At 34.8% G+C, this 23979-nt stretch overlaps 3 protein-coding genes and 1 long non-coding RNA gene across 5 annotated transcripts in view; 2 read left to right on the top strand and 2 right to left on the bottom strand.

Annotated features, from left to right (window-relative positions):
- The window catches only part of LOC126975099 (max dimerization protein 1-like), a 343919-nt gene that overhangs the window by 62049 nt on the left and 257891 nt on the right, over positions 1–23979 (top strand). The window lies entirely within an intron of this gene.
- LOC126975086 (uncharacterized) lies at positions 17019–19122 on the top strand. Its single transcript, XM_050822896.1, has 2 exons — positions 17019–17345; positions 18344–19122. Exons 1-2 carry the CDS (start codon positions 17168–17170, stop codon positions 19090–19092), a joined length of 927 nt encoding a protein of 308 aa, XP_050678853.1. The 5' UTR covers positions 17019–17167; the 3' UTR covers positions 19093–19122.
- On the bottom strand, positions 17347–19423 carry LOC126975075 (uncharacterized). The gene is made up of 2 exons (XM_050822885.1): positions 19122–19423; positions 17347–18285 (listed from the first exon to the last, which is right to left on the bottom strand). The coding sequence occupies exons 1-2, from the start codon at positions 19421–19423 to the stop codon at positions 17406–17408; spliced, it is 1182 nt and encodes a 393-aa protein (XP_050678842.1). The 3' UTR covers positions 17347–17405.
- Positions 21363–23445, bottom strand: LOC126975132 (uncharacterized). The gene is made up of 2 exons (XR_007731642.1): positions 23151–23445; positions 21363–21677 (listed from the first exon to the last, which is right to left on the bottom strand). It is a non-coding gene; the product is annotated as an uncharacterized LOC126975132 (long non-coding RNA).

Genomic DNA, 23979 nt, shown 5'->3' on the forward strand with positions numbered 1-23979 from the left:
CGATACGGTGATATTTCTCGATTATATCTAAACTATACAAGGTATCTGATCGTGAAAGTGATTTTCACAATGCTGAATATTTATCAGTTTATAAATCGGTACCATCGCCGTTTTCTGCTTACATGTAGGTGCAAGAAAATCTCAAACAAAGATATGTAATGAGACGGCATTCGAACAGCATACGTTGCTGCTACTACTAAGGGGTTTTTGCAGAAGCGAAGACTATAAGAAAGAACAGAAGTGAAGTAAAACGTGGGACTCAAGACCATCTAGGTTGGCGGAGCACTTTGGCAGCCCTCTGCCCCGTGTAGGGTTTAAAAAATCTTAAGTCGCATATTCGATGCTTCCTTTCACAGATGTGTTTTACATATATTAAGGCTTTGTATCGATAAACCTGGGATTTCACGGTTGGGGTAGGTATGATTTATTCTTTTTCAACCTTTGGTGCTGTCTTTAAAATCTTGTGTTGATGTTGAGTTTCTCAGGAAAGCACCACGCTTGTCCTTGTACGAGGATGAAAAGGTGTCGTAACCGGATGACTGAATTTCTTATTTGTTTGAAATTCGTTCACGTCTCGTTTGAGGCTCGCTTACATCCGAGACGGTCGCGGTGCACTGCTGTGATGAGTTGAACACTTGAGCGACTCTCGAGGGGGTGTAGACGACAGACGTCATAGAATGCGCCCTCCACACACCATAGACGTGCGACACAATTAGATGGAGTGTGCGGAACTGATGACGTCGAATGTACAATAATGTGAAATTTAGGATATTTATTTAGCAAGTGACTCTGTCATGTCTCAACAATAGGCAATTGTGGTAGCCAACACGCCACAGAGCAGAGTTTTGTTAACTTCAAATATTGCGGATAACGTAAATTTTTTTTTGATAATAAATGCAATGCAATCCATTTCCATCCAAATCGTAACTATTTACTTAATTAATTTATCTTTATTAAAAAAAAAAAACAAATTCAAAATTTCTATATTTGGTATTAAATTGTTACTTAAATCTACTTATTAAAGCAATTTACAATTAAGCCTTATATATGTAGGTATCAGAAAACTTATTTCTACAACCCTATCTACGTATTGAGGGATAAAACTTTATTATGCTTAAAAAACTAATACATGAGGTTTGTGGGGGGGGGGGGGGGGGGGAATCCAGGAAACTGGGAAAACCTGGCTATTTGCTATTGATTATCTTTATTAATAGTCCCTAAAATATTAAAAAACCAAAAAGCAGAAATGTACTGACACCATTCAAATTCAAAAACACTTTATTCATGTAGGTAACGAAAATGACACTTATGAATGTCAAAAAAAAACTAAAAATATTTTTCTTATTGATTAATTACTCATTGATAATTAATTTACCGCTACTTCGTAAAGGGTTGTGCTAGTGAGAACACTCTCTTTTAAGTCAAGATTTACATTAGAAACTTTGTATAAGTACCGTTCACCACATCACATTGCATTACACGGCTGGCTAAAAAAGGCAAAAGACAAATATTTTTGGATTTTTTTTTCTGCAACTACAGAACTCTCTTGCTAAAAAGCAAATAGCTATGATTCAGTTATAGGAACCTACGGAACCCTTCGGTTGTCTGGTTATACCTGGTATATGTCATATTATATGTTTATTTATTGCCTTATGTCGTTATATATAAAATCTCCTACATCTTTAGGTTACCTGGAAGAGATAGCTGAATAGCGAAAAGGTCGCCTAATTGTGCAACCATAACTTTTATGTACAAATTTTAATATTTTTTAGTTTAATCGGTAAAGTGTTTTAATTCCATTCATTCAATCTAGTTTCTAGTTACGACAAAAGTTATCCGTTGTTTAATTTTTTTCATGCAATTAAATACAGAATTGAGACAGTCAGATAAAAATTTAAAATGTAAAGATATTATGCAAAATTGATAAAAATCACGCTTGCTTCTTTGGTGTTTTAGATGTATTTCTTTGACTAGAAAAGTCTAGTTTCAAACATCGAGTCTAATTATTCACAGTTCAAATTACGTTTGGTAAAATTTATAATGAATACAACATATTTTTGGCCAGCCTTATCACAACCATCTTAATAACCATCTGTTCACAAAAGGTGCTGTTTATCTATTAGAAGTAGGTGTGACATCATAGATGGCGTCGTGCATGTTCTATCTACTTAATTCATATGTCCATGTAACCAGCTATAGAGCTAGGAATATGTCAGAGTCACCCAGCACTGACACGTCGCTATCGATTATGCAGTTATTATGTAAGGGCTTCTTTCACTACGAGTGTCTCCCTCATTTACCCGCGCCCAGAAATGAGTGGCTACTTAAAGAATTTATTTCATTCTGTCAAACGATTTCAAATGTTTTGCGGAAAAATTAATTATTAATTATGGCATTATCACATTCTAGTTACTTGAATTAACTCTAAGGTCTTCCAAATTAAGAGCTTATTTTTTTAAATTATTATTTTACTGAATAGGATATAATACGCGATCTTTCAATTGATCAAAATAATAATATTTTAAAGAATGTTTAAAATTTAAATATTTTTATGCAAAATAGGATGTGACATCACTTATTGAAAGTCAAAAAAAAACTACCACCCATTCCAAAATGAGTGCCTCAGGCAGGCCTACAAGAAGAATGGGCGCAACAAATTCAGCGGGCTCTGTTTTTTCATCAAAAATATGTTTTACAATTAAAGTAACAAAGTAACATTGTACAATTAAACTTATTATATAATAGCCTGAGGACGGTCGCTCCATTCCCAATCTGTGGTATCATCAAAAAAGTCATTTATGCTATAGTAACCTTTGCCACACAAACGTTTTTTTAACAATTCTTTTGAATAACGTAATACTTTTGTTTTGAACATTTTCTGGAATCTTGTTTAAAATAAGATCGCTCTTAACGATGTGCATAAGGATTATATTATGATAAGAAAATAATATTATGCAGATCTTTATGAAAATAAATGTATAGTTCGTAAAATAGATATACGGATAGTTCTGAACATTTTGATCAATTACATCACGAACAATGACGTCACGTAGGGTCTCTCAATTTTAGACCCCAAACTGTTCCAAAATTCCTCCCCTAATCTAAATCTAACGTGAATGTAACCGGCGTTGGGCACACCAGTAAATAAAGGAAGGGTTGACAACATCTCTGTCCCCGCGATTCACGGAAGGTAATGCCAGTTATGAAAACGTTATGACGCGAGGGCCTCGGCTTAATTACGCCGTGTGATTTTTAGTTTAAATTGCGTGAGGCGCGTTTAATTAAACCCGTTGATTCATTTGTGAGATGAGTTGCTCTCGCTTTTAGCCGATTTCCTCTGAGGTTTGTTTGACTCTTGTGCAGATGTTATGAGCATTGAATTGTGTTTTTATGATGAGAAGTGACGAGGCGAGCCAGGCCTTCATCTGAGCATCGCCCGGTACAACGCTCACGATTCATTAAAACCCAAATACTGAACGATTGCGCTTATCTTATATCTTCAAACGAGCAATCCTTGTATATAAATATAAGTCATCTGCATCTCGGAAACGGCTCCAACTATTTTAATGAAATTTAGTATACAGGTAGTTTCGGGGGCGTTAAATCGATCTAGCTAGGTTTCAATTTTAAAAGTTTTATCCGTGTTTTAATGAGAAACTGCTGCAATAATATTAGAATACAAAGGTAAATTTTGCCACTATACAAGACTATAATAGCTCAGATGGGACATTGGGTGATCCGGAAAGCAGTAGGCCCCGGTTCGAATCCAGATGTCCTATTAGTATTTTTTGTTCAAGTTTTGAACGGTTGTCCAGGTACTATGGTACCAGGTATTATTAAATAACAACGAAGTAATTAAGCCAGTCGCAAATCTGTATGATCTGGGATATAGAATCCTTATAATTATTATATTGATTATTTATGGCAATCTATTTTATTGTAATTTTGATTTTACAAATCTCTTATGTACGATAAATAAATCTCACACGCCCCTGACCAAGAGACATAAGATTTTAAGCTTGAATACCCTAGAAATCTAATAGGAGGCACAATGCAATCGAAACACAAAGGCAATTAAGGCGTTTAGGATACAATTTTGAAAAAAAAAACTTTTGCTAGTTAAGTATAATTTTGCCTTTGGAATGTTGAAGTTTCAGCGAAAACTGCGATTAATTATTCATTTTATGTATTAATTTACCATGTTCGAAAAGTCGGCAACTCGATGCCTGCAAAGATTCATTTGATATTTCAATGCCAATATATTTTATAATCAATGTGAAAGGGTTAAATGAATGCCCTCCTTCTATTTGGAGTCGTGTTATGTCAAATCAGTGCCACAGCTTAGAGAAATACAGTGTGTTGAACAAATTTTGTATCCAGGTACATTTCATCGTTTTGTTTGATATTGTTACATTTTCATATTATTCTTCTTATCGTACTTACTAGTACGATACGTATTAATATTTGGAAGCAATCGTCACAAGATTGAGATGGGATTCCGTATTCAAAAACTTAACTTTTTCGCAATTCTGCATTATGTAATACCTACATTTAGCAGTTACTATTCCGTACGATACTCTTCCATTATTGGAAATTTAAAGGTGTTGTACCTAAAGTCAAAGTCGTCCAATAAACTTTATTCAATTAGGCTTAAACTAACCGCGTTTGAATCGTCACTATAAATATATTTTTTTTAAATTGCTAAATCTACCATATGTTCAGAAAAATCAGAGGTCGTGATCATACAAGGAACTCAACAGCCTCTCTTTTCCATCAATAGAGTATTTTATAATTAGTTTATAAGGTGCTATTAGGTTATAAACCAATAATATATGAATCGAGGTCGAAGTTAAAAGCGTTTTAATTATCAAATATTTCAGAAAAGGTAATCTATATATATAAAAATGAATTGCTGTTCGTTAGTCTCGCTAAAACTCGAACGGCTGGACCGATTTGGCAAATTTAGGTCTTGAATTATTTCTGGAAGTTCAGAGGTTTAAAAAGTGAATAAATAGGAAAATGCTGCTAAATTAAATAAAAACAACAAATTTGTTTTTCGTTTGATGTGTCCATACATAATTTCTATGAGAGAATTTATTGACGCACGGTTTGACAGTTCTGCTGTTGAACAATTTCATTACGACAGCAGGTGCATATTTTACGAAGTAATTTTTGATGTTATGATATATTATTGACAAATTCATATAAAAACATTCTAGTAAAGAATAAATATAAATTATCGTATATTGGATCAACCATTTTGAGCTTGTCACGTCAATTCGTCTTCATTCTGAAGTCATTGTTTGTAAATGTTCAAAAAACTGTACCTTTCACCTTTAAATTATAGTAACCTATTAATATTTTTGCGATCAGCGGCGGCAGCGATGAGTATCGAGATTTTTCCTTGTTATTAACCATTTTCGTGTGTGGCCTTTCAAACTCAGGCGGCTGCAAACCGCATGTCGCTGTGCTGTGTGGTCGTGTTTTGTCGGGCGCGAAACATTTTGCATCGGCACGAATTGTCGTGTCGTATAATTGCGAGGGAGGGGGTCATTTGGGCTGCGTAATTAATTGTTTTCTAGGTTCGTTTTTCCTGGCGCCGGGCCAGGCTCTGTTATGATCCATTAGCGTGCGTTCGTGGCTCAGATAGGCGTTGTAAATGTTTTGTTGAATTTCAATGTATGCCTCCATGTTGATTATGCTTCGCATGACTTACGTTTTTGTACGCTTTGTGTCTTGATAAAGTGTAATGAATGTTAACGTTTTTCATGTTTCCGTGTATCACTCTCTATAGTCTACACATAACATATGTCTACAGTTTTAGTTACAAAAATATTTTCAAGAAGATTTGGTTTTATATATCTGATTTATATTAGATAGATTAAATGAACATACTTGATATGTGTAAGTAACTAATTGAAGTTAACAGTTTTCATGTAAATATTAGCAACGTTTAAATGAAATTTGACTTGTATATAATGTGTTTGAAAGCGTAGGTCTGCTGTGAAGGTTGTGTACCTGTGTGTTCATGCCCATAGAGTTAAATGATTGTTATGGGAAACTTACAGACAAATCAAATGACCCATGTCTGAGATAAGCGTGCAACAAACTATAATGCAATAATAAATATTTTGGCAGGGTTTACACAATTAGTGCAACATGTATTAATAGTTTTTTATATCTATTATGTCGACTAAGTGTTACCCGCAACTTCGTCTGTATTTACCAGTGCAACCATATAAGTTGATGTTCTAATGCATATTAATGCATATAAAATTTCATACCAATTCGACCTGTGGTTCAAAACATAAAAATCACTGCCACCAGCGCCACCAATCCGGCACTAATGAAACTATATTCGTCGGAGTGATCATGTCGCCCTTTACATATATGTTGTGTGGTTCTCTGAGTTTTAGGTGATAATACCCAGAAACACACACACACTTTCCCTTTTATTTACTACTAGCTGACCCGACAGACGTTGTTCTGTATATCTATCGTGCGTCAATAAATATATGTATGGATACATCAAAGGAAAAACAAATTTGTTGCTTTTATTTAATTTTGCAGCATTTTCCTATTTATTCACCTTTTAAACCTTCTCTGGACTTCCACAAATAATTCAAGACCAAAATTAGCCAAATCGGTCCAGCCGTTCTCGAGTTTTAGCGAGACTAACGAACAGCAATTCATTTTTATATATATAGATAGATGTATAAGATAAGTCAAGTTTATTTATAAGATCTGACTTTGACATAATCTTGGAAATAGTATCTTAATTTTTCTTGACATACTCTCGAACGTCACATATTATTATAAGTCATGGGATTACCCTTGAACGATACGAGCACCGTGACACAGTCCTGGTGCCAGCATTGAATAATATTATTGTTATCAGAGTATATTTATCAATATTTTTATGACGACTGCAACGTTCATCACCTCTGATAGCGGGTCATTGCACCCGACATTCGTGATAAGCAGTTAAATTGATTGCCGATAGCAATAATGTAGGTATGAATATAATAAATTTTGTCATTGTTATGTAAGGCGTGTTATTTGTTATAAAACTCCTTCCTTGCGTGTGTTGAGATAATGTTTTTAATATTGTTGAACTTGATTGACCCCGCTTTATCATTATGACGTGACGAAGGTCTTTTAACCGACTTCAAAACAAGGAGGACGGTTATTTTATTTTATTTTATTTTAATTTTATATTGTAATCGCAGCGTTTGTATTTTTTGTTGTGTACTATATTTTTTTATCAAGTTTTGCATATTTTGTATCTTTTATATTGGTAATTTTTGTCTTTCTTTATTCTTTAATGTTGGTTTTTCTACGTATAAGGTATTTGGGTAGGTTTTCAGTTTTAAGTAAGTATGTGTTATGCTGTAAGTAATTAAAAATTTTAAAACGTTTCTAAACCACAGCGCGTGTTTGTCTTGTAATGGGCTACGCTGAAAACCAGCGCTGTAGCATTTGCTACAGCATACGCTGAGCGGTGTCCATTTTCGCATCATTATCGATTCTATTGTAAAATATATAATTATGTTCACAAATATTATTTAACTTTAAGCGATATTGTTATGTTTTACTTTAAGGTGTATAATAAAACTTTGTAAATTAAATTGTGTGATGATGATGTGAAATAAAATATGTCTATGTCTATGTCTATGTTATCACATTGCATACCCCGTTTTTAGAAACTGTAAATGGTTTGATATTGTTTTATCATTTGAGAGGAATTTTTGATGTGGTTATTTGCATGTGAGTTCGCATTTTAGTCACCCCAAAGAGATTAAATTATGACTTGTCCAGCGGTGGACGTCTTCCGGCTGATGGTGATGATGATGATGATGGTTCAGAACAACTTTTGTGTTGTTCATCACGTGAAATACTAATAGAAAATACGAAATCATAAAAAAAAATATTGAAGTAGGCGTTACTTTGCGGAAATCCATCGCCAATTTCTGGCTCGAGACTCACGTTTTTGGGGAGTCAACATGTCCTGAGGATGCCTCGTGTAGAGGCGGAACACGTGTCGAATTGTTTAAAAGACAAATATTGGCGGAATGAACACTAAATAAATCTCAAAACATTTGGATAGTTACTGTTCATAATCAAATAAGTAATGATTACGTTCTAATACACAAGTTGGCTTCAGCAACTTTGTTCTTCCAACAATGATATATATTTGTAATGCAATAATGTCGTCACGTGTTACGTAAGAGTGCTCAACAGACTGCGGGGCGGCGGCTGAAGGCCACCATATTGTCACGTTGAAAACAATTATTCTGAATCATTCGCAATGGAAAATATCGTTGTAATTTTCTCGGATGTGCTAATAACTCAATGCGATACAAAATACGTAGGTAGGACTAGTTGTTTTGTATGCAAGTGTATTGCAACATACACACGGTAAACGTTTCATTGTGCGTGGATAGTTGTTCAATGTGTCTTTCGTAATATTCATATTTGATTTAGCGAGAGCCACTTCAGAATGTATTATGTGTGAGTTTATTTGTACCTACTTACATTAGAATTAATATATATTTTTTTTACTTTTTACGTTTCAGTTAATAATAATAATAATATATAATCAACCGGAATGGAAACTCCTAAAAAAGCCGTACACAAAAAATAATTATGTTGGATGACGGTAGTTAAAAAATTTCATAAAAAATGTCATAAAATGAAAACTACTGGGCCAGACTATGTAAAATTTTTATGGGACCAAATGGCATCTATTCCGCATCGAACTAAATAAATTAAGAATTACGTAAATCGGATCATAAATCTCAGAGTAATCGAACATCCTTTTTGAAGTCGGTTAACAATTTGCAAGTGCAGACCCGGCAAACGTTCTTTTGTAAAAATATAAATTACTAGCTGACCCGACAGACGTTGTTCTGTTTATAATAAAAAAAATTGTGGTTGGAATTTCGTAAAATCCGTTCTTAGCTGACCTCTACTCAGCGAAAGGAATATTCCTACCAAATTTCAAGTCGCTACGGCTTATGGTTCCAGAGATATCGTGATGAGTGACTATATACGTGGAAATCTCATATATATATAAATATAGATTGACCCCCCGTCCGCCCATTGTATAAATTGTCATTTGTAATAAAATCTCATTGACTCACTTATTTGTATCGCGAATATATTAATGGTATTTCTAAGTAAAAAAATATACGTTCCGGATAAGTAATCACCACAAATTATTGTTTTCGCAGTATAACAGAAGGAAAATGAAGGCTCTCCGTTTATTAGTATTATGGTATATGTACTAATACATTGAATTTAAATAAAACACTTTTAAAGGCTTAAAACGCGTGTAATTGTAACTGTGTTTTTACATTAGATTTTGCGTAAAGGTTACATTTTTTATTATTATTTTAGCTAACTCGACGTTTCAAGAACTTTCTAGATCTCGTTTTCAGGGGACTGCAGATGAAATGAGTCGAGATAGAATTTGTCATAGCTGTCATTGTGAAGTTTAGCGCCATTTTTTGCCTCGGAGGTGGTATTTGCTGTAGACAGATGGTTTTCGGCAATATTTACGGACAGTGTCCGTCAGTCGGTGCTTTTGGTATGTGTAGTTTTATCTCTTAAGTTAAAACAATTTTGAAACCTAGGTTTTAGATAATAATCGTTTAAAAAGTATTTTATTTAAATATGTAACACTCGCGTTCATCAAAGAGAATACTATGTACATTGAAATTGATAAACCAAAATTTCACATAATACAGGGCGTTTTTTTTTTACCTTGCGATGGTAGCAAGGCGGTCGGCTTTAACGAGGAGTGGCATTTATATAACGAGGTTTGTGTTTTTAAAACATTTAAACGACGTGTATCCTCCCTAACAATGACCTTGGCTCTAACAGAAATTTCTAGCATTATTTCTACGTAACGACGGTCACTTCAAGGTTATTATAACATAAAGTTTGTGATTTTGGCCAAAATTTCACTAGTTTATATCAGATCCATATTCAGATTTATACATAACGTTATTGACTGTGTAAATATAACTTATCGTTTGTTTAATTCTATTGGTTTTCATTTAGTTTAACGGCTATTTGCTACATACACATTTGTCCTAGATTGATTGATGATGCAAATCACTTTTTCGTTAGTATTGATATATTTGACTTAAAAAAATATTTATGTGATATTCAAATGTGGTAGAATTGGATACCAAATATAGCGGCGGTTATGGTTTGAATCTAGACGTAATTAAAAATTAAATTCAAAAATAATATTAATGAATTATATCGGAGTATATTTTTTTTATTTGTATTTTTTTTTATTTGTACATATCGCATATAATATTTAATTTAGTTTGTAGTTCTATGGGTGAAATGCCTGAAATAAACAATATATTATTATTATTATGTTTATACACTACAAATAGAGACTAAACTTGGCCACTATACCACGCTATACAGGGCAATGACGGGGTGCGGTAGTGAAGGGAAGCGGCGACCCCTGCCCCTCCCGACGGCGCCCCGCGGTCGTCTCGATTCGATATTTAGGCGCGTCACGTACACGAAATCAGTTGCACGTGTTTTTGGTGTTCCTGTGTCACAACACGACTTTGCTGAAATTTATCACCAAATTAGTATTTTTATTTTGAAAATGCTTACCACCTGTGCTGTTAATCTCTGTACGTCAACATCTCCCAGCAAATTTTGAAGTAATATTTGTATTTACTAGTTTCCAATTTCGAGATGCTAAATCGCGGAGACTAAAGGAGCTCTGCTGACTAGAATATTTTTTGGAATAAAGTTATACCTGAGAATAATCGAAGAATATGCAAATATTGACTATAGCCTTAGAATATTAACACTATAATATTGTAAGGCTATATTACTGATAACAATGTCAATACAATGGTAATTCTGAATTTTTCCGAGAAACATTATACGTCCGAATAACCCAATCGTAAGCAAAATGTCTATATGTAAACATTTTGCATATTCTTGGTTTGTTCTCAGGTATATCTGTGTACCAACTTTATGTGTAAGGCCGTAAGAAAGTAAAGGATTTGTCTAGGGGTTGAGAGAGACTTGACATCTTGTGTCGCTGGGTAGTCACCCTTCAGTGACTTGAATTTTAAGTTTGTAACGCTCGAATCCAAACACTGAGATTAACTGTCACACATGGCATATCTGGACAATTCGTCTTTGAATTCGATCGCTCGAAACTCATATATTGTCTTCCTGAACCTTGATGCTGCTAACTAATTTGGAGCCTACAATCCTGAGCCACTTACCATCAATCGAGCATCTGCTTGTCTCGTCTCTTTTTTGCGCAACTTTTACAGCTTACAAAATATATCAGATTATGCCAGATAGTAAATTGTTTAATAGTATCACATGAGTGTTTTAATACCTAATTATCAACAGTTGCATACAAGACTTAATCTACGCCCATAATATGAATCCATTACATTAAAAAAGCCAGTCCTAGTAATCATAATATCATCCAAAGGAGTGTCATTATGAAAACGGATGATATAATGTTGTACTAAATTTCATAACAATACTCGTTTGGATGATGTAATGGTTTTTAGGACATTGGGTGTTTTAATGTTGGCAATGAGCTAATTGTTTTTGAATCTTTAGTAGAGGATTTAAAGCATGGGTGTAGATAATTGAAATGATAGACTACGAATTTTTGTTTGTGTGAATTGTGCGATGAAGTCAGCCTATATGTAATAGTGTTTCGTTTATTGTGCTCGCTCTTAGCGGCTGTTTTCTTTAGATAATGCCACAAGGTTACTCTCTGTCAACAAGTGTATCCAATATGTTTTGTTCGTGTCATCGTTTCGCCGAAACGTTGTTTGTAAGCGTGTTATCGCTTGATAAGGTATAGAGCGTGTTTTTCGCATGGACAACTATTGTACAATGCCCTCACGTGGAGAGTGATGTTCTGATGTCAAAGAAAATAACATATTGTGTGCTCGCAATGGATTTTTATGTCTAGTTGGATGAGAATAAAATATTGGTCGAAAGCTAGCGCACCGCCAGGCAAGCGAGAGTATTGACACTGTTTAAGTTGATGTGTCCAGTGATTAATTATTATTGATTTGACTACTTACTTCTAAAATAATATAAGAGGATTTAAATTAATCAGCTGGTAATTACTGAACTTTACTATAAATTATTTTGGATTTTTGAAGTGTAAACTTTTTTAGCGGCGTTGTGCATTTTTCTTGGGATTGGTTTAAAATGTTAAACTCGCGTCAGGACACGTGGCCTGATCGAAAATTCGTAAGACAGTCGTTGAAATTATGGATGAAAGATTTATACTTCTAACTAATTATAGTTCGCCTATTTCAACTTACGGCCGTTTTCAATCACGTATCTCTAGTAACGGATACATTGCTGTCACCGTTTAGTGACAAGATCTTATGTATTCATAGTTATGTCCAATATAGTTATAGTCCAATGCTTTATGTCGATGGGTTATTGAAATGTAAGTAAGCGTAAAAGGATAGATTTGTCTACCTCTAGTGAGCTAAACTAAAGATAGATAGGTTATTGAAAACGGTTGTTAATGATCGTACGGTCATCGGACCAGTGGTTGAATCAGTGTGATTGCGAAGCCGAAACACAGGTCGAGGGATCGAATCTCAGCTGTGAAATATTTTTACATTATAGTTATTTGGTTTTTAACCTTATTTAACTTTTGTCATTAGCGAAGACTCTTCCTAATGCGATAGTTATACCAACTTGTATTACTTTGTTCAATATTTCACTTCTGCCGGCACTCCCGGAGTTTAGGCCGAGTTTCATGGTGTGTTAGGAGAAAAGGTCGCATTAGATAGGTGATAGAAATGTTACTTAAACATCTAATTTAAACATTTTGTTTAAATTTAAATGTGTAACACATAATTAATAAATACTATTGTACTTAAATTGAATTACTAATTGATCTCAAAAACAATTATTTGGAAATTAATTTTCAGAAAATAAATGAGTGACTTTTATTTCCAAGAAATAGATATTTCTCAGATTCTAACGTAAGGGTTAACATAATATTTTGTTTTATGTGTATCCGCTATCGTAACACGTATGTATAAATATAAGATTATATTAGATTAGAAGGTTCTAGAAGATAATAGGACGAGATAAGTAGAGAAAGGTCAGTGGCGGTCGTAAATACAGATTGCATAACGTTCGTATCAAAGGTCGGTCGGTACCGCCGCGCCCCGCGCCGTTCACGGCACCATCCGATTACAAGTAACTGGATGCTGTTAGTGATCTTACTATGTTTATTGTATAGTAAATGGAAAATTCTCATTTCCGAGTAATCCCGTTATTTATGTACGAACGTACATTTTAAATCTGTAATATCATCGAAAATATTCATTTAAATTACATGCTGAAAAGGGCCACATTAATGTATATTAAATGCACAATGTATTTAATGTACTTAATTGGATAAGGATTAATGCTGTATGGCTTAAAATCGCTTCGTAAATAAGCCATTATTTCTCGTATAGAGTAAAGGATAAAAAATGGTTATTGCGGGTAATCCCTAAGAGGTAAGAAAGACATACCGTTCACGGACATTTTTATAGACCTTTTGAAGGAGTACAATACTGTAGTACATTATTTTGATCAATCTCGTAGGGTTTAGCCAGCGTTTCAAATGTTAGCGCAAAAAATTCGTTTATTTACTTAGTGTTTCTCTACTAATATAATTAATGGATTATACAAACCCCTTTCTCTTGAATCATTCTATCTATTAAAAAAAAACGCATCATAATCCGTTACGTAGTTTAAAAGGTCTTAGCAATACATATGGACAGATATAAGCATACGAGAAGCGACTTTGTTTTATACTAAGTACGCATAATATTTTGTTTTAAAAGAAAACTTACAGCTTAATTTAAAGAAATTTGTCAATAAATACAGAAGAAGGATATAAGCTAATTACAAAATTCCACAAATAGAATTTACATATGAAAAAGAAAAGAGATACTCAACTGGGAAAAAGAAAAGTAATAAGGGGATACAGGGGAAAAAATTGCAACGAATAAATCAATACAAAACCTATACAATGAACGATAAAAAAAAAAGCTAATTCAAATATTATTGATGGTATTCTTCAATTGTGTCCCTGGCTGTCCGATCACTTAGATATTCAGCTTTGGAGTAGTATGGTTTACGATAGAGCCATTTTTTAATAGAAAATTTAAATTTATTTATAGTGGCTCGGCTTATAAAAGTGTATACATTTACCCTTAAAGCTATTATGTATATTATGAAGCCTACTAGAATTAGTTACAAGCAATCCCTTATTTCTAGTGTTGTGATAATGAAAATCGCCATTAAGAGCAAAAAGGTGACGATTTTTGTGAACGTATATCAAATTTTCATAGATGTACTGACTGTATTTCTTTTAATTTTTCATTGAGAGCATGTCTATAACCAAGCTTATATATAGCTCTCTTTTGCAGAGCAAACACTATATCAATGAATATATATTTATAATTGGGTTCGAATTTTTATTTTCTTAATTAACTTCCTCTGATGAAGTTTTCTGTCGTGTGGTTTCATAAATTGCATGAAGTTTTATCGACAATTACGATTCTCTTTCCAAGTCTCTACCAGAACTGTCAACAACATGCAGTCCTGCTATCGTACGCCCCTTAAAGCTAATTCATGTAGCCCAGAGGCTATTAATTGAAGTAGTAATCAAAACAACGGATGAGCTATTAGCGAAGCGCCTAGATGATAAATAGGTCGATGACCCGAGTACGCCCGGGCGGCGGTCACTCGACGTCTGTCAAACATTGTGTCGCCCACCGCGTGGGCAAACCACTCCAAACATGTCCACTGTCACTTATCTCTATATGGCGCTATCTTCGTGTTTCTATAGTCACGTTTTGTGGACTAAAATGGTCTTTGATCTTTCGCTCGTGTAAATATGCTATTTTTAATTCAAGGTTGGGTTCGCACGATGAGGCAATTACCAAATGATATATATTATAAAACCCCATTGGTACGATCGCACGTCATACATAAGTCCAAAATCTCTTAGCGGAACTTTGTTTTCTTCTAAAGGTCCTGTTTAGTTGAAAACATTTCTCATGTGGAGTGAGGTCTTATCATATAGCAATAGTGATGAAGATCCGTTGACGAGGGTTGTCTCATTGCGAGTTTCATGAGCATCGTTCGAAGTTTGTTACTGTAGACATCTGTTGTTATTGCTTGTCTAGATTTAAGCAAGCGTTTGTGAATTACACCATGAGGGTCCACTTAACCACTACCATCACTTTTCTGTATATTGCTTAGGGTATTATTACGGCGATTGATCCTGAAGTCAACCATTGCGATGTTCGCTTATGATTATCCAGTAGGCTTTACTTTTTGAACTGTTATTCAAAAATTGCAGTTACTTCAATGTCTTTACTTTTAAAGCCAAATGAAAAACAATTGTACAACAAACAATTCGATTTTGTACATTTTGTCATGTGGCAGTTTGACTCTGAAATCTCACATAAAGAGGTTTAAATTTGATATAATTTGCGCCAAAACGGCAATTCCATACTTAAACCTCCTGATAGTACAACAGTGAGAGTAACCAATGTTCATTCCTTGCCGTGGCACCATCTGCCGAGTACGCGGATGTCCACAAGCTGGTTTTAATTTTGTGTCAGTTGAAGGTTCATCGTGATGTAAAAAATAGAGTCATTTCGCCTGGTACATGTGAAACATCGAACAAAGTCGAACTCTTTAGTATGCATGAAAATATTGTTCAAAAAAGTTTGGTATATTCAAATGAAATATTTACTTTTTTAGAAAAATATAACATCAGGACATAGACCACCAAGCTTAGAGTATGAATTTGTATTACTAGCTCTACTTTTTCCGAACATATAGTAGATTGATAAACTTCAATATTCTTAATGACAATTCAATTGCGATTAGTTTAAGTCTAATTAAATAAAGTGTATTTGACTTTGACTTTGTGGTTTTTAATTTTAACAAATACTACATATACTATCTAAGCTTTGTGGTGAACAAAAAAAATGGAAATGGTGTTGGAGTCACTACATTTGATGAATAATGTAGAAAATTCTTATGAAAGAATTGTGGATGGCAATGATATCTTTTATAAAATTAATAATATATAGATATAATCTTAAAATTATAAGTAATGGAGGATCATTATAACATTTTTATTATCGTGCTAGTGAATTCCCGAATTTCCTATTGAAGTCGCGAAAATAGCGTGTCAAAGTGAAACACCGCTAGGCTGCGAAGTAAAGAACTTGGTTCATTTGACGTTATACAATGTTCTTTGTGGTAAATAATTGGTACGGTGCTATAGGTACCTATATCGATTAGCACTTGACTTTTTTATATTATTCACTAATTATCTTACCGAGTCTCCGTTGAATTTTATTGTTTACTAGCTGACCCGACAGACGTTGTTCTGTATATAATAAATAAAATAATGTTTTTTTTTATGAATTTGTCAATAATATATCATAACATCAAGGATTACTTCGTAAAATATGCACCCTGCTGTCGTAATGAAATTGTTTCACAGCAGAACTGTCAAACCGTGCGTCAATAAATTCTCTTATTGGAATTATGTATGGACACATCAAAGGAAAAACAAATTTCTTGTTTTTATTTCATTCCGAGTTTTTTTTATTTATTCACCTTTTAAAAGTTCTCTGGACTTCCACAAATAATTCAAGACCTAAATTTGTCAAAGCGGTCCAGCCGTTCTCGAGATTTAGCGAGACTAACGAACAGCAATTAATTTTTACATATATAGATTAATTCGTTTCTGCTCCATCCGAATTCCACGCAGTCCACGCAGTGTCCCCATAAATGACACTGTAGATAATAATTGTCAATACTCATAGTTGTAGGTACGCGTGTAGCGCAAATATCGCGGAATGTCAAATAAATTCCAGAGTTTTGTGTGCGTCGCGCGTGTAGAGCCTGTCCTAGAGCTACGTACATCCCGTCCAGATGCCTACGCGCGTTTCCTCACTCGCGCGTAAAACGCGTGCAATGAGCGGGACTCTCGACTCGCGCGTCCCATGCGCGAGCGCCGCGCGAGTCGAGGTACTCGGGGGCCTGTGCTGCGTCCAGTACTACGCGCGTGTCCGTGGCGAGTGGACGTATTTGGTTCAAAATGGAGCGTGATAACTTTGACACGGAACTTTTTATCGACGAAATTGAGAAAAGGGTAGCTCTATGGGACATGGAATCATCAGATTATTCTAATAGAACCATTAAACGTAGGAACTGGGAAGAAATAGTGGAAATTTTTTGTGAAGTTGGTGATTCCGAAGAGAAAAAAAAAACTTTAGGTAAGTAAATAATACTTTATTAAATAATATTATTATTTGCATAGATTTTACATTGTTAAACTATATCATTTTATCTTGCCAAGGGAGTTTGTCTTCGTTTACAAAATAATCAGCAAATCTATCTCTTATATTCAATGATCTCGCATTAGGCCTCACTGCCTCATTGTTCAAATTATTCAGAGATGTTTCGTAGAGAGTGTGATCATACCTATAGCCATCCCTTAACCTTACGTAGTTATGGAGAACACAACAAGCCTTAATTATGTTTATTGCAAATTCTATATCCACATTCAACGGTCTATGAAATATTCTCCATTTATTTACCAAGATGCCAAAGCAACATTCAATGTAACGCCGGGCCCTGGATAAGCGATAGTTGAAAATTTTTTTTTTGGTTGTTAGAGATCTACCGCAGTAAGGGCGCATTATATTTTCAGACAGACTAAACGCCTCATCTCCTACTATGACATGAGGTAAGGGGGTTGCATCTGTTTGCGATATTGGCTTTGGATCTGGAATATCTAAAGTTTTCTCGACAAGTTTTTTATATAAAATAGAGTCTTTAAAAATTGTGGAGTCATTACTTTTTCCATATGCGCCTATGTCCACTGCAATAAAACAATAATTTGCATCACATACGGCCAACAAAACAGTTGAAAAATAACTCTTATAGTTATAGTAAAGAGACCCAGAATCGTTAGGTTTTATAATACGGATATGCTTGCCGTCAATGGCACCGATGCAGTTTGGAAAATTTGTGTATTTTTGAAATTGTTTCGAAATTTCTTTCCATTTAGCTTTCGTTGGTTGTCTCATTACTATGTTTAGCAGTTTGTTCCACATGATGTAACAGGTTTTCTGTACTATTTCGATAACTGTAGACTTTCCTAATCTGTAGGCATAATGCAGATCCGCAAAATAACATCCTGTGGCCAAATATCTGAAAAGAAAGTAAAATAATTATTATTATTTTATTTCGATCTTTTTATTATTTACAGGTACTTTATTGCAGAAGAAGTGGAAAGGGTTGCGTGATGGCTTTGTGAGAGAAATGAAGAAGAAGAAAACCACACCGTCTGGATCAGGAGCCTCCGGCAAAGCCAAATATATTTATTTTGAACGTTTGATGTTTCTCGAAAGATCGACACGGAATAAAATAACTGAGAGCAACATCAACACCGCGTGTGTTGCAACTGAAGAACAGGAGTTTTCTGGCGATGGGGAAGATGTGATGAGACCTCCACGTAGTCAGGCAAAAAAGAAGAAAAAACTAAATGCGGCTGACGAAGAATTCCTCTCAATCATAAAAACAAATTTAGCATCTGGGAATCAGCCACAGGCAACAAACCAAATAGAGTCAGATGATGACAAACTATTTTGTTTGTCCTTACACAAAGAGCTTCTTAAAGTACCAGAGGAAAACAGACTTCAAACAAAAATTGAATTAATGAAAGTACTTCAAGCTCAACAAGCTCTGTGTCTTAGACCTGCAGCAGCTCGTTCCGACTACCAACCTTCGACACAATATCATTACCAAACAGGAATGACACAACGTGGACAGAGAGATTATTTTGGAGAAACAGGATATACCACAACAGACCCTTCAACATCTTCGTTTCCACCTGAAACCTTTTCGACTTACAATCGAGGTTATTGCACTGCGTCACGACCACCAACGACGTCTAGCTACAAACACCCTTCACCGGCATCTACACAAGATTCCAATGAATCTGAATTAATTACTTAAGGTATTACTAAAGCAATAAAAAATATTACCTCAAAGTAATCACGAGTTTTTCTTCTGCAGAAACAGTATCCCGTACCATATAATTTTGACATGGAGACAAATCTTCTTTGATAATTTCTAGTAAATTATCAAACGATGCTATTGACATCCGAAAGTAGTTGAAAAACTTTTCACTATGTTCTCTGAGTTTTGGGTATAAAGTTATAAACATACTATGCGTCATTCTATCACGTAGAATGGGATGTACGTTAAATCGTCGACTTTCTCTTTGTTTACGACGTCTCCATCGACGGTATGCAAGCCACAACACAACCGCTGTATCCGAGTCCATGTTTATAACTGCTCAAATCCGTCTCCAACACATGCGCGCGAGAACGCGCGTGATACGCCGCATCTGGACGCAATACAAATCAAAACGCGCGAGTGAACTCGCGCGTAAAACGCTTCATCTGGACAGGCTCTTAAAATGCGCTCATATTACGCTGCTAATTAATTCTACCCTACAATGTAATGTGTATTGCGTAGAAATGCAGCGGGGAGAAGGGCGGGGGAGCGCGCGGTTACTATTGTTCGTTGTTGACAAATATGTGCTAGGCTTTTGTACGACATTGTGAAGGCGGTTAAGTTTTATTGCGACTTTTGTGCCGTACCCGCGTTGTGGACTAAACTCTTTTGTTTGATCTGTTTCGTATACTAATACATAGTTATATAGTCGGTATGGAGGTCATACGAGGCGAATAACGTTGTTCCTATATGATTTCAATTATGTATTTATATTATGTATAATTTAATAAAATATTAATCATACATTGAGATCGTTTGTATATGGTTGAAGCAATAAACCGTAGCATTAGATGAGTCAAGGATAGATCGGTAAATATTATTATCTATACTCATTATTATAATCAAAGTTTGTACGTTTGGATACTTGTTACTCTAGTCACATCCAACCAGCTGAATGACTATTAGATTTAACACATAGGGTATCTTTTTAATATAATATGAACAGCAGCTAGATATACATATACACAATCACGCTTGTCTCCCGGCAGAGATTACCTGCATCAATTTGCCACGGTTCTGATATACTTCCCTGATTCCTACTCTCATAAACCATTTCATGCAGCTCTCTTATTCACGGTAGGTGCTCTCGACTGGGTCCACCTTTCCCGATTTAGTTTTTTCCGTCTTTTCTGCATAATAAAACCACCGTAAAATAGCTATCAATTATTACTTATTAAATAAAATGATTGATTCATTCACTCAGCATTATATTATAGCGTTTGAGACCAAACGACAATCCGATATATTTGTAATTTTCTGTTAATAAGATAAATACGTAACATATTAATTATCTTGTACCTACATTCAAACACTAGTACTCCAAACGTCAAGAGGGCAAGTAATCCCAAACATCGATACCATCCTAATAAGTCTATACATATGTATAGTCAATGTTTACTGAGTAGATCACAAAAGGAAATAGAAAAAGGAAGGCTTCCTGATATTTGCTTCGTACACACTACGTTATACAGATCAGCTCAATAAACGCTGTGTTTTCGCTCCTCGCCACGTCAGGCCATTACTGTCCTATTACCTTGCGAGTGGGGCGCGCTCCCTGTACATAAATTGGTGTGGGGTTCTATGAGTAGCGAGTTTGTTAGCGAGTTATTTTCAGTTTATGAAAGTATTGAGGAAGACCCTAATGATTTCATTTGAGCCCTTTTAGAAAAAAACTTATTTGCTAAGTGAGTAAGTTGGATGATAATATATTGTGTGTGGACATTATAGTTTGTTTTGCTATTTAAACTTATATATTATAATATGACAAACGTTGTATTGACATTTAAATTAATAAAAATAAAAAATTTGAGGTATAAAAAAATTATATCTTATATAAAACCACCCATTCTCAGGCCTACCAAATATACATGTAAAATCAAGCCATTTCGTAGGATTATGGCAACATACATTGTGGCACGAGAATTTTGTTTATAGATATTCCATATTATTTGCCGACATTATTTGTCGAACGATGCCGTAATCACTATGTGATACTGTTTTTTTACTCTTTATCATGTTATTAAATATGTTTTTGAATTTATTGAATTATTCAAAGGTAACAGCAACGTATTCAAGTCTCTTCCCTTATTTCTTAACCCCTTTAGCTTCAGCCTAAAAATATAATATTATTCATTTCATTCATATCCCATTTGTTAAACGCATAGTATTATTAATCCAATCTAAAGGACAAAAAAAAAAATTTAAGATCAGTTTTAGACAAGTTGTATAATTGGCAAAATACTATAAAATGTTTTCATTTATTGGTATAAATGAGGGGCAAATAAACAGTTGATTATCCGCTGGCAGGGGGGGCATACAAATTGAAGTGATTTCTATTCATGCCGCGCACGCATCGCTCGTTGCCATACTCGCTCCTCGCTCCGTGCGTACGCCCGTGTACAGCACCTTGTTTACTTTCTCCGGTATTGCGGTGACTCGATGGCTCGATATTTCTATGGTACAATGGCTGGGTGGTGGCATAGTAGCAACGAGGACTTGATAAGTAGGCCGGACACAACCATCTGCGGCGGGGAATGGAAAAAATATACACGATTGCCTTTTGTTTGTAAAAGAAATTAGATTAATATTCCTTTTTACTGCAGATATTGGAAAAGCTAATCTCAAACGACATCCGTAATTCAGTAATTCAGCAAGTCAACCCCTTTTTAAAGTTCTCTTTAATTTACTTATAAAACTTCATCTATAGCCCCGTAGGAATTACTAACGGGAAATATTTGATTACAAATCAAAATCTACCCAGACCAGAATCGAACCTATCAGCTATAACTGCAACGTTCAATACTGCACTTAATTTTAGACTAGCTTCTTCTTTTACTTCGTCCGCGTTAAATTCATATCGCGCTCACTCAGAAACTCTTAATATATTTAATATTAGTTAGGATACTATTAAAACGAATGGTAAAACTGTTTTTATAAATTGCTACACAAGTCTTTTTCAAACAATGTTAATTACTATAATTTCTTATTCTCCACAATGCTTGTGTATTGACTTAGATAAAAACTTAGCTTTACATTTGGGTATATAAATTCGTTACCGACTTTACGAAGAACGGAATTGGTGAATAAAGATTATCTGTTTCGTTCTAATTACTGCTTTATTATCTTGAATCTGTTTGTACACTAATGTTTCTCTTGTGGGCTCTTTTTGTATGTTAATAAGTTACCTAGTTTTTAAGGGTTTGGTACTTTAGACAAAATGGAAGTCATGACTTTGTTGTCTGCCTCTTTTTCTCAGAAAAGCGTAAGGTATCAAGTTAAAGTTGATTCTTTCACGCTTTGACTTCAACAACAAACCAATTAATTGATACGGCCTTTAAAATATGAACAGAAGACAGAAGTGAAAACTTCATCGAGGCGAGGTGAAGAAATTGTGTTTTGTTCTTATATCCATAATATAACCAGTGGGAGGCACCTTTGCACAGGATGCCGGCTAGATTATGGGTACCACAACGGCGCCTACTTTGTTTCGGTCTGAAGGGCGCCGTAGCTAGTGAAATTACTGGGCAAATGAGATATAACTTCTTGTGTCTCAAGGTGACGAGCGCAATTGTAGTGCCGCTCAGACTTTTTGGGTTTCTGAAGAATCCTGATCCGCACTGCATTGCAATGGGCATGGCGTATCAATCCCCATCAGCTGAAAGTCCTGCTCGTCTCGTCCCTTACTATCATAAAAAAAAAGTAAAAACCCCCCTCCCTTATTGGACTTTTCCTGAATAAGCGTTACAGTTCAATCTCATTCAATACTTATCAAATAAAGTGTAACCCCCTTATTCATAATGGTCCGCTAACTTTAAACAGCCGCTAAGGAGTGTTTTTTCTCATTCTGACTTAGGTCAATAGAAGAAGACAGAGTGAGAATTAGCAATGCCTTAAGTTAGCAGACTATTATGAATAAGGGGGTGAGAGTGAAGATTTCATTAAAAAAAAAAAAAACAATTCCACCCTTGCATTGCAAACACAAATATCATTCTCACCTGTGTCTCATGTGTGGCATTCCTTAACTGTGCAACTTTCCAGGAACTTAATTCCACGTACAACCAAACTATAAAACACGCAACGACAATCGTGTGGATAAAGCCGCCAACAGAGTGTGGGTCGCGGTGGATTGTCCTCCAAAAAAAAGCTGTAGAAATTTCACACAATGTAGGTACAGCCTTTAAACCGCAGATCCAGCCACTCACGTTAGCACAACCAATTAACTCAAGTGATTAAATAATTAACGCCTATTGATAAAAACATCTCACCTTGAATCGGTCAACGCACCTGCCTCGTACGTCACATGATTCTATTCAATTCAAATTTGAAGCGAAACGATTATGTAAAGCAAGGCTGATGTAATTGGATTCTCTCATTGTATCTGCGTTATCAATCAGAGTTTTGATTCGATCATTTCGTTCAGTAAAAGTAGATTAGTAGCGATGTCTGATTCTTAATCTGTTATGATTGATTTATTGTCATAATTTGATTCAAGTTTGACTTTGCTGATATTTTTTTATTCATCACGAGCTTACACTTAAGTGCCCTTTTCCAAAGGGTGTTAATACTGAATATACTTTATCCATGTTTTTTAATTAAAAGGCATAAAAGGCATTTATTTTCTCAAAATTGATTCCTTTAGAATTCTTTTTGATGTCATTTCTTATATACTAGATACCTACTACCGCTTCGGAAACAAATGGCGCTCTGAGAGACAAGAAGCGGCGCAAGAAACTCTCCCAGCATTTTTTTGCGCTGTTTTTAATAAAAATATACAATAATGTACTTTCATTGCTATTGCTATGAAATAATCATTATCTAGTCCCA

This window comes from Leptidea sinapis, chromosome 34, assembly GCF_905404315.1.
Source record: "Leptidea sinapis chromosome 34, ilLepSina1.1, whole genome shotgun sequence".
Taxonomy (NCBI): domain Eukaryota; kingdom Metazoa; phylum Arthropoda; class Insecta; order Lepidoptera; family Pieridae; genus Leptidea; species Leptidea sinapis.